The sequence below is a fragment of the Cuculus canorus genome, chromosome 23 (assembly GCF_017976375.1).
Source record: "Cuculus canorus isolate bCucCan1 chromosome 23, bCucCan1.pri, whole genome shotgun sequence".
Lineage (NCBI taxonomy): Eukaryota > Metazoa > Chordata > Aves > Cuculiformes > Cuculidae > Cuculus > Cuculus canorus.
Genome location: NC_071423.1, coordinates 5,515,153 through 5,531,343, shown reverse-complemented (window position 1 = coordinate 5,531,343; position 16,191 = coordinate 5,515,153). Strand labels below are relative to the sequence as shown.

The 16,191-nt window shown below is 44.9% G+C and overlaps 1 protein-coding gene across 3 annotated transcripts in view; it reads right to left on the bottom strand.

The window, feature by feature from the left end:
* DRD2 (dopamine receptor D2) overlaps positions 1-15,735 on the bottom strand; it is a 32,184-nt gene extending 16,449 nt beyond the window's left edge. For 2 of the 3 annotated variants that reach the window (XM_054086921.1, XM_009571813.2), the window contains exon 1: positions 12,341-12,440. In XM_054086921.1, coding sequence (XP_053942896.1) covers positions 12,341-12,369 — 29 coding nt within the window. In that variant the 5' untranslated portion in view covers positions 12,370-12,440. Of the gene's footprint in view, positions 1-12,340; positions 12,441-15,610 lie in introns of those variants that run through there. The other variant, XM_009571804.2, reaches the window with a different exon arrangement.
* Positions 15,736-16,191: the final 456 nt, after the last annotated feature.

Genomic DNA, 16,191 nt, shown 5'->3' with positions numbered 1-16,191 from the left:
AAACATTGCAGCTACCTGCCTTGGCGTGTGACACTCCAGCATCAGCCAACAACCTGAATGCCATGAGCAAAGTCCGAGTGGCTTTGAGAAACCCCAGGCACTGAGTAGGATACACAAATCCAGCAGGGATTTGACAGCCGATACTGATGAGGTCCTGGCAGATATTACATTTGAGGCACTTTTAGGCACTGACTGCGTCTCTTCAGGAGGCAGTACTTAGCACCTAAGGATACAGAAACTGGAGACAAAGCTCCTCACAAGGCTGGGGATTTGGGGGGTTAATTCCAACCTCAGCACCATGCAACCTTCTTATCTACCCAATACAACAGTCCTTCCCACCAGCTCCTTGAAAAAGCCTCTTGAGGACCTTCCTCCTCTCCTGTGCAGAATTCTATATGGCTCCGAGCTCCTCAGATCTTCTGTTATTCAAAATTCAATCGTGAGGCATTTTAACTGCAGTTGTTGCTCACTTCTGGATCAGAAACACTGCTGCATTGTGGTCTTGTGGAATACCTAATAGACAAAAAGAAGCCAGAACCAGAAAGCGTTGCCCCCGAAGCGTGCTGTAAAGCACCTAATCGTAGCGTTTCCTCCTGTTGGTGCTCAGCAGTGCCATTAGTGCGGCGTTGGTATGTAATAAACTCCTGCCACGTAGGCCTTTGAGTCACCGACTTTAACCGTTCTTCTTGCTGATGCCACAATATTTTCTGTTCGCAGCGCTTCGCTTCTCAGTAATTGCACTGTTCAGAGCGCTCTGTGCTAATTCTGTAATGCGAATCACCACCTCCCTAACGGCAGCGCGGGGACAGAGGGTGAAGAGAACCACAGAAGCCTTTCTCTGAAACACAGACCGCTTCCTTCCCGCAGGAGTGGGGATCTTCTTGCTATGGCCTTGTAACTCAGCAACTGTGAGGCTGATTCCTGGTTTTAATGCAGATGCTCGGATGCTTTTGACTTCAGGAACTCATTTGATTTCTCAGTTCTCCATTTAAACACAGAATCATGGAATGGTTTGATATGTAAAGGTCCTCAAAGGTGCCCCTTTCAGCACTGGAAGCTGCTCTAAGGTCTTTCGGGAGCCTTCTCTTCTCCAGGCTGAGCTTCTGGTGGTGGCTCCTGTGTCGGGTGGGGAGGACAACGCCAACTCCCCCAAATTGTCCTTGGATGGGAGGTGCTCCAACCCTCGGATCATCTCTGTGGCCTTCTGTGGCCTCGCGCTAACAGAGCTGTGGTGTTAGTGCATCAGTCACCCCCTTTCCCATGAATTTTCACCTGAGTTTGAAGTTCTGGGAAGAAGATTTTCTTGAGCTCTTGCCTCTCAAGAGCTCTTGTCTGTTATCCCGGGATCCAGTGCTGATGGAGCAGAGCATTTCCCAGCGTTGCTACGGGATGGGCAGAAGTGGCACAAGGGGAACAGAGTGTGTTACTGCCCTCCCGTTGAAAACTAGCGCATACGTGAGTCTGGACCATTTGGAGAAGGATGTTCTGAGGCTGAATTTCACTGGGAATTTACTGCTTCTTTCTTTTACATCCTCTGCATTTCTTGCTCTTAATTAGGGGTCTGCCAAATTTCTTTACAAGTCTTAGTGGAAGGGAAGAATTGAGCGATCTTTTCCCTACAGGTGGAGAAGTGCATATTTTGCTTACTTTAGCACGCTTTGCTGCTAATAAAAAGCAGATTCCATCTTTTGAAAGGCCTGCTCTTTATTCAAGACCTGCAGCTTGTCATCGAGTTTTATCAGAAATCACTTGGAATTGTTCGATTTTTAACACTTTCTCATTCCAGTATGTTAAACAGTCAGAACTAATAACTTTTGGAAGGAAAAATTGTAGTGGGGGGTGTGGGTGTGTGTGTCATAAATGAGTTTTTTAGGATCTGTCAGGATTTCAAACCTGTTAAAACATCTCGCATCAAAATGTGAAGAAAATATCAAATAACTGTCTACTCTGAAAATTTAATTAAATTGGGCTCTTTTCTTTGCAAAGATTCAACTGAAAACGTTTCCCTTACGCAAGTTCAGAATATATTTCGCAAACAAGTTTAGAAAATTCCAAACCATTTCCCCCTCAGATCAGGTTTCCAAGACTTCCAGCGTGGGCTCTGAAACCGCAGCCGCTAGCGCGTGGCCACGCTGCCAGCCCGCCCCGACGGAGACTCGCTGAGCTCACAGACGGTTGTCTCCACCACAGTGGAGGGCAGTTTACCTCACAGATCACTAGCTTTCCTTCCAGAATGGAAGCAGGTATAAATAGTTTTCTCCAGCGGCAATCTCCTTCCAAATAACCTCATTTCTCCCTCTCCCCACCAGAGGAAAGGTTTGGCTCCTGCCTGGCAGCCTGCGAGCCAACGATTCCTATTAGTCTTTGAGAATAGATTGGGCTGGAAGGGACCTTAAAGATGCTCTAATTCCCACCCCCTGCCATGGGCAGGGACACCTCCTAATGGATCAGGGGCTCCGAGCTCCATCCAACCTGGCCTGGAACCCCTCCAGGGATGGGGCAGCCACCACTGCTCTGGGCAACCTGGGCCAGGGCCTCCTCACAGTGAAGAAATTCCCCCTTATGTCCAGTCTAAATCTGCCCCTCTCCGGTTTATACCCATTGCCCCTCATCCTATCACCACAAATCTTTATGAACAGCCCCTCTCCAGCTTTCCTGTAGCCCCTTCAGGTACTGGAAGGTCCCTATAAGTTGTCCCTGCAGGCGTCTCTTCTCCAGGCTGAAGCCCAACTCTCAGCCCGTCCTCATACAGGAGGTGCTGCAGCCCTCGGATCATCTTTGTAGCCTCCTCGGGACCCGTTCCAACAGGCAGAGTATGTGGGTACAGGGCAAGCTTTAATCTATTTGAGCAGTTAGCAGATTAAAGATTTTTGCAAGCTGGAGCCACTCCAAGCGCAGCCCACTTGAACAGTTCTTGGTGTGGTGGAAAGGATGGGCAGATGAGGCTTCTTTAAAAAGACACTTCTGACTGTACGTGCTTTTTGTTCTGAACACCCCACCTGAAATATTACACCGAGCTGGATTTTTCAGCATCTAAAGGTGAAGAATTCATTTCTTATAAACAACGACCCATCGCAAAGTCTTGTGTTGGGCTCGTTTGAAAGCGAATTGTGGAAACTATCAGAGCTCGCGCTGCAGGATCTAATGAAATCTGTGACAGCTGCAGATAAGGTTGTGAATTGAGAGCGTAGGTGCTGCGTATCGCCTCGCTCCTGCGTTCTCACATGGAGATAGCCGCTGTCAGCCACCACGATTCCAGCTGGGAAGGCATTAGTTCTTATAAAGTATTTCATTGCTACGGACCTAACGTCCTCTGCTGTACAAAATCCCATTCTTCTCTTAATTCCTTTATTTGTATCCTAATGCTGAATCTCTGTTAATAGTTCCAAGCCTCTGACTAATCTAATAAACTCCCAGCCTTATGATACTGGTGGTTTGTCTTCTTTTAGTATTTGCTGTGTGTTTGAGATCACCCACCAATGTCTGCAAATCACCCATAATCAGCGTAGAGCTAATTGCGTTATTTTTGAGGGATTGAAAAGGTTGGATCTCTCTTCACTCCCCATCCCCAGCAATGATGTATAGAGGCGGTTGGAATCTGAAAGAAATATTTACTTCTAAGCAGTGGCTAAAATGTGGCAATGGTTTAAGGATTTCTTTAAATTATCTGGTTTTATCTGTTCAGTGTTCACTGTACGTTTTGGAGCTTGGCGTTTGGAATGAATAACTCAATTTGATTGCAGAAGTAGATAGTGTTAATCCCTTAGTTGGATAAATCTTTTCCTCTCTCTCTCCACTCAGGCTTCCAGTGTTTGTGCAGCACCTGGCACAGGGATATTCTGGCTCAGAGTCCTTCAGCCATATTTTATTAAAAGTAAATAATAATAATTCAGATTGAGGAGATCAAATATTTGCCTTCCACTTATGTCTTTGAACATTCATTTACCGTCTGCTCTTTTCATTGCCACTCCTATCACTAAGCCTGTTTGCAAAAATGTTTGCCAAGAGACATGAATTCCAGAGAAAGAGCTTTCTCCCCCCTTTTCTCCCCCCTTTTCTCCCCCCTTTTCTCCCCCCTTTTCTCCCCCCTTTTCTCCCCCCTTTTCTCCCCCCTTTTCTCCCCCCTTTTCTCCCCCCTTTTCTCCCCCCTTTTCTCCCCCCTTTTCTCCCCCCTTTTCTCCCCCCTTTTCTCCCCCCTTTTCTCCCCCCTTTTCTCCCCCCTTTTCTCCCCCCTTTTCTCCCCCCTTTTCTCCCCCCTTTTCTCCCCCGTTGTGGGTGGTTGCCCCACACCATACATGAGAAGTATTTGCCCTGAGTCCCTTTTAATAGATCCTTTGTAGCAGGTTGACACATCCTCGTCAAATCGACAGCACATCCACATCACTCCTCTTTGCTTTAAGTGCCTCTTTCTCTGTGTTTGAAACTTCCAGCAAACTTTAGATGAATTCCTGTCCTGTCCCTCATGGCAAAGGGGTACAAATCTGGGCTACAATGAGCGAGGAGGCTCTGTGATCCTCCCGTACAGATCAGCCAGTGCTCCTCAAATTTCAAATCCTAATGATCTTTAATCATTTAATCCCTGACCCAAATCAGCTCCACTGCTCGGTTTAAATCCCACCTCTGTCATCTTTGCAAGCAGAATGTGAGAAGAAGGACGTGTCTCTAGGTCTGGACATATCCTTTTACATCTCCTCCCCCAGACAGGCTTTCAGCTGCAGAGGAATTGTGCTGGATCATCAGCTTCTGTTACTGTGGCTGTAGAGCTGGAAAGGACTTGGAGAATCCTGTGGTTCCTGCTCTGTGCCATGGTCATTTCATGGCAAGCGTTTGTCTGAACTTCTTTATCTAACCTTCTTGAATATCATCCAGATACAGGCGGGGGAAGTGGTGGATTCGCCTTCCCTGGATATGTTAAAAAATGGTGTAGACGTGGCATTTTGGGACGTGGTGTAGCAGGCACGGTGGGGTCAGGCTGATGGTTGAACCAAATGATCTTGGAGGTCTTTTCCAACCTTAATGATTCTAGGGTTCTACATATTTCCTTTCCAGTTTGTCTTTCCGTTCTAATGCTGTTGGTTCGTTGTGTGCCCTCTTTCTTCAATTTAAACTACTTAGAGAAGCAGAAATTCACTCTGCAGCAAATCTTTTCTACTGCTACCTGCTGCGATACAGACGCTCACGCTCTTGGAAGAATTATTGCTCCTAGGCATAATTTTCTTCCGAATGGGAGTTTTGTCATGGTTTGAAATGGATTTGGCCCTCTGTGTAGTAAAGGTAGAATATGTATTTTGGATCTCAAGCTGCATGTGAAAAAGAGCCACATGCAATATTTCAGATAAAACTCGCCTGAGAACGCCAGGGAAACATTTAAAATACAAAATAAAAGCAGTGTGTAGGTTTTGCAGAGAACAAGCTTGCAGAGAGTTATCAGCTTGCCATTGGAACCCCGACAGAACCCATTTCTTGGTGTCAATACCATTCCAGAGGCTGGGGGAATTCTCAGGCATGACCTCCTGTGCTGCTGGTGCCGTGACTCCTCACTCCCACTTCTCTTTTCCCCAGAGTCCTTGAGGACAGCCCCTCCTCTTTGAACATCCAGCAAGGAAGCAGATTAAACCGGAGCCAAGCATCTTTCCCCCCCAGCCTTTTGGCTGAGCTAATGAAAGATGTGATGTGACAAGAAGTGTCAGATGTGATCAGATGACCCTACACGATGGCAGTGTTGCCCCCGCCTGACTCACCGTCCAGCCCCTCGCTGGGATCGTGCAAGTCAAGCGCTCCCATGTCCTCCTGCTGTAGCAATCCAGCATCTGGGCTCTTACCATCCCATGCCCAACTCACTCCATAGCTGTGCCCCGATGTGCCCTTCGCAGAGGAGAAACCGGCTCTCATCCTGATGGTGTTTGAGGGCAGGATTTTCAAATGTATCTAATGAAATTGTGTGTTCATTCTTGCTTGTTGAAGCTCCTCAACGTTCTAGATAGGCCGCCTGGTTCTGGTTGCTGCTGTTTGAACCCTTTGCCGGTGAAGTGGTTTCAATAGTTTTATCCTGATTCCCCAAAGAGAGCTGCTCATCTGGTTGCACTGCTGGGTGGGGAGCAGGGGAACGTTGTTGTCTATGCATTTGGGGGTATATTTTTCTCTGCCTGGCCTTTGGAACAGTTTGGCTGGTGGCAAACTGGCTTCCTAGGAGCAGAGGGGTCTTAGACTACACATCAAGTTCTCCCGTGTTTTGTGAAACTTGGCAGTGGAAGAAGCCAGCAGTCTTGTGTCTCTTCAAAGGCTTCAGAGAATCTCTCTGGGTGAGTCAACCCACAAAAAAGCAGATGTTTTTCTTCCATCGAATGTGGTACAACTTATTTGCCAGGTGAATGCGTGGCTATTTTGCTTTGTCCTTTTCCTGTTTAGAAAAGTGGGTTACGATTTTCCCTGTCCTGTCTGTTTTTAGTAGGCACTAAACTGAACTTCTCCCCTAGGCCTGCATTAAAATTCAGGCCAGCTCATTAGCATTCTGAAGTCTAACTACAGCAGATGTGTGGATCACAGCCTGAGAAGAGATCGGTCTCGCAGGTCTCTAGCCTGTTGCTAGAGCATCCCTTGCTCAGCCAGTGGCTTTGGGATGATTCTTCCATGGGGGAGACAGCTGGTAGGAACCTTGAAAAGACCTGTATTTTCCCCCTGTGCTCCACGTGATTTGTTGCTCACATCTCTGAGACATCCCTAGCTGGGAGGGAAGGTTACTCAAAGCTTCAGCGCTCAGGAAATGTTCATTTTTTTTCAGTTATTTGAGTCATTTCAGTTTCAAAACAGCAGGAAGGTCTGTTTGGTCATAGGAGAGAGCTGCTACAAGTGGGAGCAGGTTACAGGACCTTTTACTACACTGGTTACCTCTTACAAGAAGCCAGCACACGCTAACTAGCTGGTTGTGTTTGGACTAGTAGTAGCCTGTGTAAATTCTGCCATGGCCTTTGCTGCAAGAACACTACATTGAGTTTTAAACCCTGAGTAGGATGCTGCAACTCTCAAGGCAAGGAATGAGTGACGCACCGCTGGTGGTTTGTGGTTTTCAGTGAAATGGGGCCACTGTGGATGGAGAGGCGAGCGGAGAGCCGAGGCTTTTGCCTGTGTTCCTCTCGCTCTGTCCTCGCCCTGGCGTTTCTCAGCAGCTGCTCCCCTACCTTTCACCTGTTGATTTTACGCTGTCAGCCAAGCTCCCTGCCTGCTGTGAAGCATCAGGCTTTGTATACAAAACACAGCCATCTCGCCTTGAAAAGCTGATACGCTAACTCCATAAAATGAGCAACAGGAGGGGATGAGAAAGGAAACAACCTCAGCATTGCTGGTTATATAGCAGCAATACCCAAGCCCCTGGGGAAGGCTCCAGCTCCCCTCTGTGCAGCACTGAGCGCTAACGGCATAGCTGCAGCTCGGCTCGCTTGCAGGGTCCATCAGCCCAGCATCCAGCCCCAGCACCCTTGGCCCCAGCCCCTCCAGGTTTACGGGCAGAACATGCAAGTGGAAGTGGTGAACAGAGTATCTGTGAATATGTTCCTGCAGTGGGCACATCCAGTGCACAATGAATGCTTTATCCGAGGCTTCTAAGCGCAGCTGTTGCGTACACTGTCCATAATGAATCCAGTTCATAAATCTGGTAACCTGGACCTGCTTTAGTTATGAATTCTGTGTTATTTCCATATTCCTTTAACCCACAAGGCCATTAACAGAGCTCCAAAAAGTCGTGAATATTTCCACCCTATTTGGTGAGGAGCAGCTACTCTTTCAGATGAAACGTTGCAAGGACCACTAATATTTTTGATTATGGAGCAGTAGGTACGAGAGATTGTGAAAGTTAAGGCAGGACTAAATCCAGTGCTATCTGCAGCAGCTGTTTAATTCATCAGCAATACAAATAAGGGGCAGCAGAAGACTAAAAGCACAATGTGCATGATCTGAACATGAGTGTCCTACTTGTTGAAGGTGAAAAAGCACAGAGGTCCAAGAAAAGCAACCAGCAGGCACTGGCCTTTGTCTTCTAAAAGAAGACTCAACAGCAAAGTGAAGTGCAAAATGTAGACCCAAAGGACATTGACTTTGCTACTATCCTTTTTTCTCCTTTTCTTACTGTTGTAATTTCCTAATTGATGCTTTCTTCACGGTGAGAAAATATATCTACAGATAAATAAAAATGACACTTGGAAAGGAGGACAAAGGAAACTGTAAAGAAACAGGCATCGTATGTAGACAACCATCCTTCTACACAACCAATAATTGCGTATCGTTATGGCGTGGATTTCCCCTTTATTGGCCAAACCCCTTTCAAAACACATGCTGGTGCTGGTACTCCAGAAAGAATATTTGGACTTTACTGGTGGTGTAGAACAAGGGAATGGTAAAATGCCGGTGGCCGCAGTGTTCTCTCTTCTAGGAACTTTAACCTCTATCAGAAGCTCTGAACCCAGGATTCATGCAGCCAAACACGGTGTGTTAGCAAAGAAATCATTGAGTTTGAACTGGGGAGGGGGTAAGAAAGAAAACTTGTGAGAAAAGCAGTTTCTTTCTGCAAAATGCTGATTCGGTTCAGCTTCCAATGGCAATGGTTTTGGCAATGAAGTCTTCAGCCAGTCCTAGTCTTTACAGCTCTCCAGAAGCAATGTTAGGATCAGGAGTATCAGAATATGATGTTTTGAGAGTGCTGATTCTTCTTATCAGATTTACTCTATATGCACACCTTTTTTTTGCTACAAGGATAATAAATTTTCCCCAGTTTCCTCAGATCTTGCTCAAAAGACATCTGTGCCAACTGAGCTCTCACGATGATGCAGTCATTGTAATTCTCAGTGTGTTCCCTTATCCTGCAAAGTACTCATTGATTCCTCTGATTGTTTTGAATATAAATATGCTACCCAATGCCACAAACTCTCTTAGAACACAAGGGAGCTGGACAGCAAAGACTTTATCTGACTGAAACGGGCAATACTGAGCAATACGCAGTAGTGTAAAGCTGATGTGATGTTATTTAAGGCAGTGAGCAATGTGCTGCTAGTTCAACACTCACTTTTGGGTCTCTGAGAGATGGGCCCATCTCCCAGGGGAGTCCCTGAGAGCACGCCTGCCTTGCAATTTAAATGCACAAGCCTGTTCTGGTATGATCGTGCTCAGAAATATCTATAGGCAGGACTCCAGTGTGCAGCGCTCATTAAGAGAGCGGAAGGAAACCCTGTAGTTATAAATAGATATTCTAGGCTCAGCTTCTTCAGACACTTGGAGCTATCACCACGCTAACAGCCAGTGATGTGGCTGAAAACTGCATGTGCCCAAACGTGCTGATATTCACTCTCAGTCTTGGTTTTCAGTCTGGAAATAGATCCACGCCCAGGGATCCCTTCCGCTTGCCAGCGTTATCTCTAGCAGTTGCCTCAGTGCTATCCCTGAAAATATGAAAGCCTACTTTATAACTATTTGTGGGATCTGAGGAGAAGATTGCTCTTTTCATCTAGTTTTCCAGAGAGGAAAAACCTAAAGGCTCACTGTCAGCTTTGTGTGCAGCTGTAAAATAATAGAAATAACTGTAATGCTTTAATAACCTCCTCTTATAGTAGCGGAGGTCTGGAGTGACCAGTCATGGATCACAACGAGCTTGAGACGCATGGTCTACAAATGAAAACACACCGTAATAAGGACATTTAGGAACCTTTATTAACTTGGGGATTCTGATATTGACTTTTCAATTCCCTCGTTAGAAGCATAACTAAAACCCTTTAATTATTTAGATAAGATATTAGAAAGAAATTGTTTCCTCTGAGGCTGGGGAGGCCCTGGCCCAGGTTGCCCAGAGAAGCTGTGGCTGCCCCATCCCTGGAGGGGTTCCAGGCCAGGTTGGATGGGGCTCGGAGCCCCTGATCCAGTGGGAGGAGATTGGATGGGCTTTGAGGTCCCTTCCAACCTAAACCGTTCTATCATTCTATGATTGCTGCCAGTTTGCGATTAAGAAATTGCAAATAAGGAGCTTGCACATGCCTGGCCTGTTCCCTCAGTCATGGTCAGCCAGAGGATTCCTGTACAATCACAAACACATTTTTAAAGCATCTGTAACCTCGTGGGGATGATAAATTATTCACGTACTGGGCCCAGGGCGGTTCTTGCTGTTTAATCATACGTATGGGGGGGTGGTGCTGCGGTGTTTCTATTTCTAATTCTTTTTCAATTAGAAAGATCTTTATAATTGTAGCTTTTCAAGCATGAGTGACTAAAATTTGACTCCTAAATCCGTGTGTGAATGTCTAGAGGAAAGCAGGCTGGCTGGATGCACCCTGTCCTCTGACAGACGAGAGCGCTAGGATCCCAAGCACGGGGGTAAGGCTGTAATTCAGAAGTGTTCTTGCCTGGAGTGGTCAGCAGAAAAAAAAACAGATAAAAAGGGCAGGAATGTGACTTCAGACTCCAGCGATCCTGTAGGTAATTGTATTTATCTGGACTGTCAGGTAAATATGTAAAAGCTTGAAATACAGTGGTAAGTAGAGGCCAAAGAGCAGCTGTTCCGGACAGAATCTTAATGTGCTAAACCTCCAAATTGCCTGAGATACCTAAGCCGTGTTTGGGGCAGGGATTGAGCTTAGACAAGTAATTTGCAAGATGTAATATATTTGATAACAAATTTAACTTTCCTGCTCTAGCGTTTCAGCCGCAGCATTCAGGAGAGCATGATTCAAAAACCTGAGGCGCTGGTGAAGAGTTCATTTTCCTATAAAGCTGCAAATTGCGCAGTGCATTTTCAATAGTGTTGATTTTGCTGATCCATCCCCAGCATTAGCAATTGGCAACCTGAAGCAGCGAGCAAAATCAAATACATGAATTTAGCCACTAATAAGTGTGTTCTCAGCTCCTGGGACATCTCTGACAGAAACAGCTGAGGCTACAGAGTCTGAAATTTGGGATGAATTATAGAACACAGAGAAAAAGGGAGATACAAATCAAACTGAATGTTAAGGCTGTGCAATTGCAGTGGATTTCACTTACTTCAGCAGGACTGGATTGCTCTCTGATTACCTTCCCCCAGACAGCAGTAAATACACTGGCTTCAGTGTATTTAGCTCCACTCGAAATTTGGAGTGTGGACATAGCTGTGATCATCGAGGCTACCTGCAGGGCTTGGCGCTGTGTCCTATTATTGCTTTTATTGCTCCTTACAGTCTCTCTTTTTTTTTTTAGCAAGGCTACATAACATATAAGGCTGCATTTACATTTTCTGAATGGACTAATCATGGCTCTCTGCTTTGATAAAGAATGTGCAGCCTCCCACATAACCACATGGAAACCAACAGGGAAGAGTAAACCAGAAATAAACCCCTTCAGGGGGTTGAGAGAAAAATACCCACCGAGATAATTGGGAGGGATGTACAGAGAAGAAGCAAACTGAACATATAGTCACATCTTAAAAAAAAAAGACAATGCTAAAAATATCTGGATGAAGGACAGCAAGAGAAAACATGATTGAAGCGGAACAATTGGTAGAGGAGTTAATACTTATTAGCAATCATTTTAAATTGAATATAGGTTGGTTTTGTAACAGCACCGGGAATGATGCATTTGACAGGACTTAAACAATTGCCTTCCCCGTTCCCAAGGAATCTAGTTAGCACAAACTGATCGGGCTCGTGTGCTCCCAGTTAGCCAGAGCAAAGAGAGTTGCTGAAAGTTTTCATTTGTAACATACCCTGAAGAGAGGTCCCAAATAAAGCTTTCAAAATCTTTCCTCTCTACATTCCAAACCTTAATATGTTTTAACATTTAGCCTGCTGTATTTTCTTCTGTAGCCTTTGACCCGAGAGGTCAAAGTTGAACCAGTCCAGTACCTTTTCTCCACCAGTATCCAAAAGCTATTGCCTGGGCAAGAGCATAAAGACAGAACAACTATATATGATATCTTTGCAAGTACTCTCCCATTACCCAGCTGTTTGCATCTCAGATATTTAATGAGCCAGTCGGGTTTCTATGCATTTATTTATGACCAGTGGACTTCTTTCCCTTGGAACTGAAAGTGCTTGGTGTCCCCTTGAGCCTAGGTCAACAGCGTTTAGGAACGTTTAGCACCCAGACATCCTGTGGCAAGAAGATGTACAGCTAAATGACATGGTATGTGAACACAGTCCCTGTCCTCTATCTCCCGGCATTGACATATCATCTCTGTGCACATGAGAAAGCAAACACCAAATTCCAGATTTCCGAAGGATTGAGAAGAAATTCGTGCATGGAGGGTGAAACCAAAAAGGAGTTATTGTCAAAATATTGTAAGGTTCATGAGCCAAATCCATCTTATTCCTATCTGAAGAGCTACACATACCTGTGCATTAGAATATCGGTATTTTTCATAGTTCCTTTCTGTTTTAGAGCATTTGTGTGTAATATTCTTCAAAGAATACTGCTAGTGAGAAAAAGGATCTGTGTAGCCCAAGGTCGTTAAAGAAAAACAAATGCTTTGTAGAAACAGAATGCAGGGCTTAGAAGTTCATTCCATGGCTTCTTTTACACAGTGGAAATAACAATGTCCAAAGTTTTCAAAGTAATGTGAAAATCTGCTTTCTTCTGGAAGAAACTTGATTTTTATTTTCCATCCAGAGGTTCCCTGCAGTTTCAGAGGTAGCTTCAGGAGATAATTCCATGTAATACCTTTGGTGCCAAGGATGGGAAAGCCTAGGGGTAAGTCAGTTTATACCTAGTCCTCAATGTTTTTACAGAGCAATTTGGCTGTTACATAGTGCAAACCCTTGTCTGTCCAGTGGGATTAAAACAACCCATTCAGCAGCAAGGGTTTTAAAATATGGCAATGCCTTGCAAATTCTTTTATTTTATCCAATGATAAAATTTTATCCAGAGATACTGTGGAAAGAGCAGTTCTCTGTGGCATTTTGAGATGTAGCGAAATGTAAGCATTCTAAGCTCAAATTTGAATTCCAAAGTTTAAGTAAACAGATGATGGGAGGGTGGGAGTTTGCTCATGTAATGCAAAAGATGGATTTTAGAAGGAAAACACCCAGGGAATCGCACTGTATGCGCTAGGCCTTTCTGTTCCGTTGAGGGGGCACATCTTGGCCACAAGTTCTCACTGGTCTATGTCATCATTTGGCTCTTCCAGCCTCACTGCAGAACGCTGCTGCTCTGTTCCAACCGCACTCACCAGCACGTTCATAACTTGTGTTATCAACTGGCCAGTGCTTTGAGCCTTTACTAATGGTAGTAACGGCCTGAGGGAGTTTGAAGAAGAATACATTGAACCAACAATGAAGTGCCATTAAAGGAAAAGCTGAGTATTTTTCCCAGGCGGGTGTCTTATACTTCAGCAAAGCTGGAGAAGATTGAAGTGCAATCTTTGTGCTTGCTGCCTTGCATGCAAGCGGTGCGTGCAGAGAGAGTGGATGTCAAGCTGTGCTTCCCCTGTGAGAGGAGTGCGTGTATGAAAATCACCATGGCTTTGCGGATATACATGGATGTAACTTCTCCCTTCAGTGGGCTTCATGGAGGTCTGGGACTGGGCTGTGGGAGCTCTAATGGGATGGGCACAATGGACGCTGTGTGGTGGGTTGTCTGATCTAACTCATGACCTCACCTTGTGTGCAGAGAGTGAAAGTGTCACAGAAGCAAAATGTGAAGGAAGAAGGAAGCTGTTGGTTGTGGGTATGACCCATGTTAGCTACTAACCATTAACCACCCTCTCCTGACTTCTGAGGATTCACGTGGTTCTCTCTAAAACCTGCGATGTGCATTTTTGCTTTATAAATACTACAGGGCTCCGAGCTGGAGCTCTTTTACACACGTGCAGCCTCAGTGCCTGTGGAAGTTATGTGCAAATGTGATAGCATGGCAGATTTTACAGAACAGATTTATGTACGTGTAACTGCATGAAATGCATTTGGGTGACATTTTGTGGCGTGTGACACATCTTGTAAGGCAATTCACGTAATCATGTCAGGTAACTGCTCTGTAGCTTTCTTTAGAAATACAGGGCCCAGACTCACATCTGTGTAATCCTGATGGTATTTAGTTATTCCTCTTGATGTCAGCATTTCAAATGGTCAGGAGATTTGAAGTCTGCCTTTTGCTTTCTTTCTGCCTCATATTTGCCTGCTATAGAATCATAGGATGGTTTGGGTTGTGTGCCATACACTGTCTATGTAAGTAAAAGATAATCCAATGGTATATAAATCAGTGGAAAGTACTTTTGCAGAAACTCTATTCAGAAGTAAGAGAAATAAAGAATAATTTCTTAATGTAACAGAACTCCTGTAGCATGAAAAGAAGTTAAATGGAAAAAAAAAACAAAACCCAGAAGCTACAGAGACAGTGCTCTTTGCACTCTGATTGAGCTGGTGATATTGTCAATAGACTGGGGTTTTTCTTGATTGCTACAAGCAATTCATGGCCTTTTACTTTGAAAGAAATGAAAAAAAAACCCTAGAAGCACAGAATTTTGAGTTCTTAAGACCATTGTGTGGTTAAAATAGAACAATTACATGAAACACTGAACGTGTAGGAAGTACAACCCATACTGGTTTGCAGTGGGTTGCATGGGTGAGCTTTTTGACCAGTTCTACTACAATCTCAGGACTGGTTATTTATAAATCAACCAAGATATTTTCCTTTTTGACTCTGAACTCTATTTGAAGAACAGTGATTCATGCTCCACATGCTGTTAGCTCTGTGGCTCCAAGCTTTGCATGTGAGAAAGTCAGGCTGAGAGAAACTTGAGAATTAACGTGTGAGGATGTGTTAACTGTGTAGAAACCACCTACAGTCAACAACTTTGAACAGAAATACTCCAGCACCGAATGGGACCCAGTGCAATCAATCCTAGAGTCTGCTTCCCTGCCCTAAATCCCGGTGTCCACTGGTTTCAAAAAAACCAGATGAAACTTATAACTGAAGGGCAGTAGGAAAATATTAAGATACAAACAGGAACAATTCAGACCTCCTTCAGATTTCATTCCAGGGCTTCTTAAGGAAGGGGTGACAGGTCTCCTGTCCTTCACTGGGAAAGACTGTTCAGTATCAGGACTGGTGCTGAGAAGGAAATTTTAAGGGATACAAGTTTTGCCATATGTAAAAGAAAAATGAGTGTTGTGAGAGAAAAAAAAAATAGTGTTTTCCCTCTTTCAATTTGACTGAACAATCTTGTTCTCTGGGGAAATGCAATGTACCTACACTGTATCCTATCTCCACATCCTCCTCCCACCTCTTTCCTTGTCACTCTGTTTCCATTGTGTCTATGTGAGAGCAATGTTAAGCATCAAAGTTCTAAAAATGATCCTAGCTTCTTAGTAAATCTAAATGTCTCTTTAGCATTTAACAACAATTGTTTATTGGTTTGCAGTTGCTGTTTTAGAAGAAAAAATTAAGACAGTCTGTGTTTTTAAACTGAAAACTCTTTCAGCTGCTCTTTTACGGAAGAGAGCAGCTTAGATCATTTGGTATAACAATCATTTTTTCCCCTTTTTACTGTCTTTATTTACCTTGCAAGGCAGTAGCAATTAAAGCAGCTCTATTCTCTTTATTCCTTAACTGGGATATTCACAACATTTGTATTTCTTGAAGCAGAGGATCAATATGTATTTCTTACCTTCAAGCCATACGAATCTCTCAAGCAGAGGTGGCCGTACTCTGTGTCAAATATATCCAAAACACCACAACTCTCCACGGTGGCTTTTCTCAAGCTCTCTCAGGCTTTCAAGCAGACTTTCCGGTATTCACGCACAAGCAAAGGAGCAAAGAGGAAAAAAAAGTCACCTGCCTGACCCCTGCAAACTGCGACGCGTGCAGATGAAAGTTGCTGTGGTTAACCCCAAGCAGAGCTAGCAGCTGCTTGAACTTCAGGAGCTCAGGGAGTGTGTTAGCTTCCTGGGAAAAGGCGATTTCAGAGCAAAGCCCTCGTGCAGTAATTCGCTGTCGGCTTCTTTCAGCACATCGCAGGGTGGAAAAGCAGCAGCTCCGTCTCCATCTCCCAGAGCTCAGGTTTGGCTAGCTGGCAATCAGAGCCGCCCCTTCCTCCCACGACGACATCCCAACAACCTGTTTCCACTACAGCTCCCTTCGCTGGGGTGCGATTTCTCACAGCATTTCCCTTGCTATCTTGCCTGTTGGTGAAGGGGTGGGGGGGGGGGGGGGAGTTTCCTCTCCCCAAACCCCACCGGCTCACTCCAG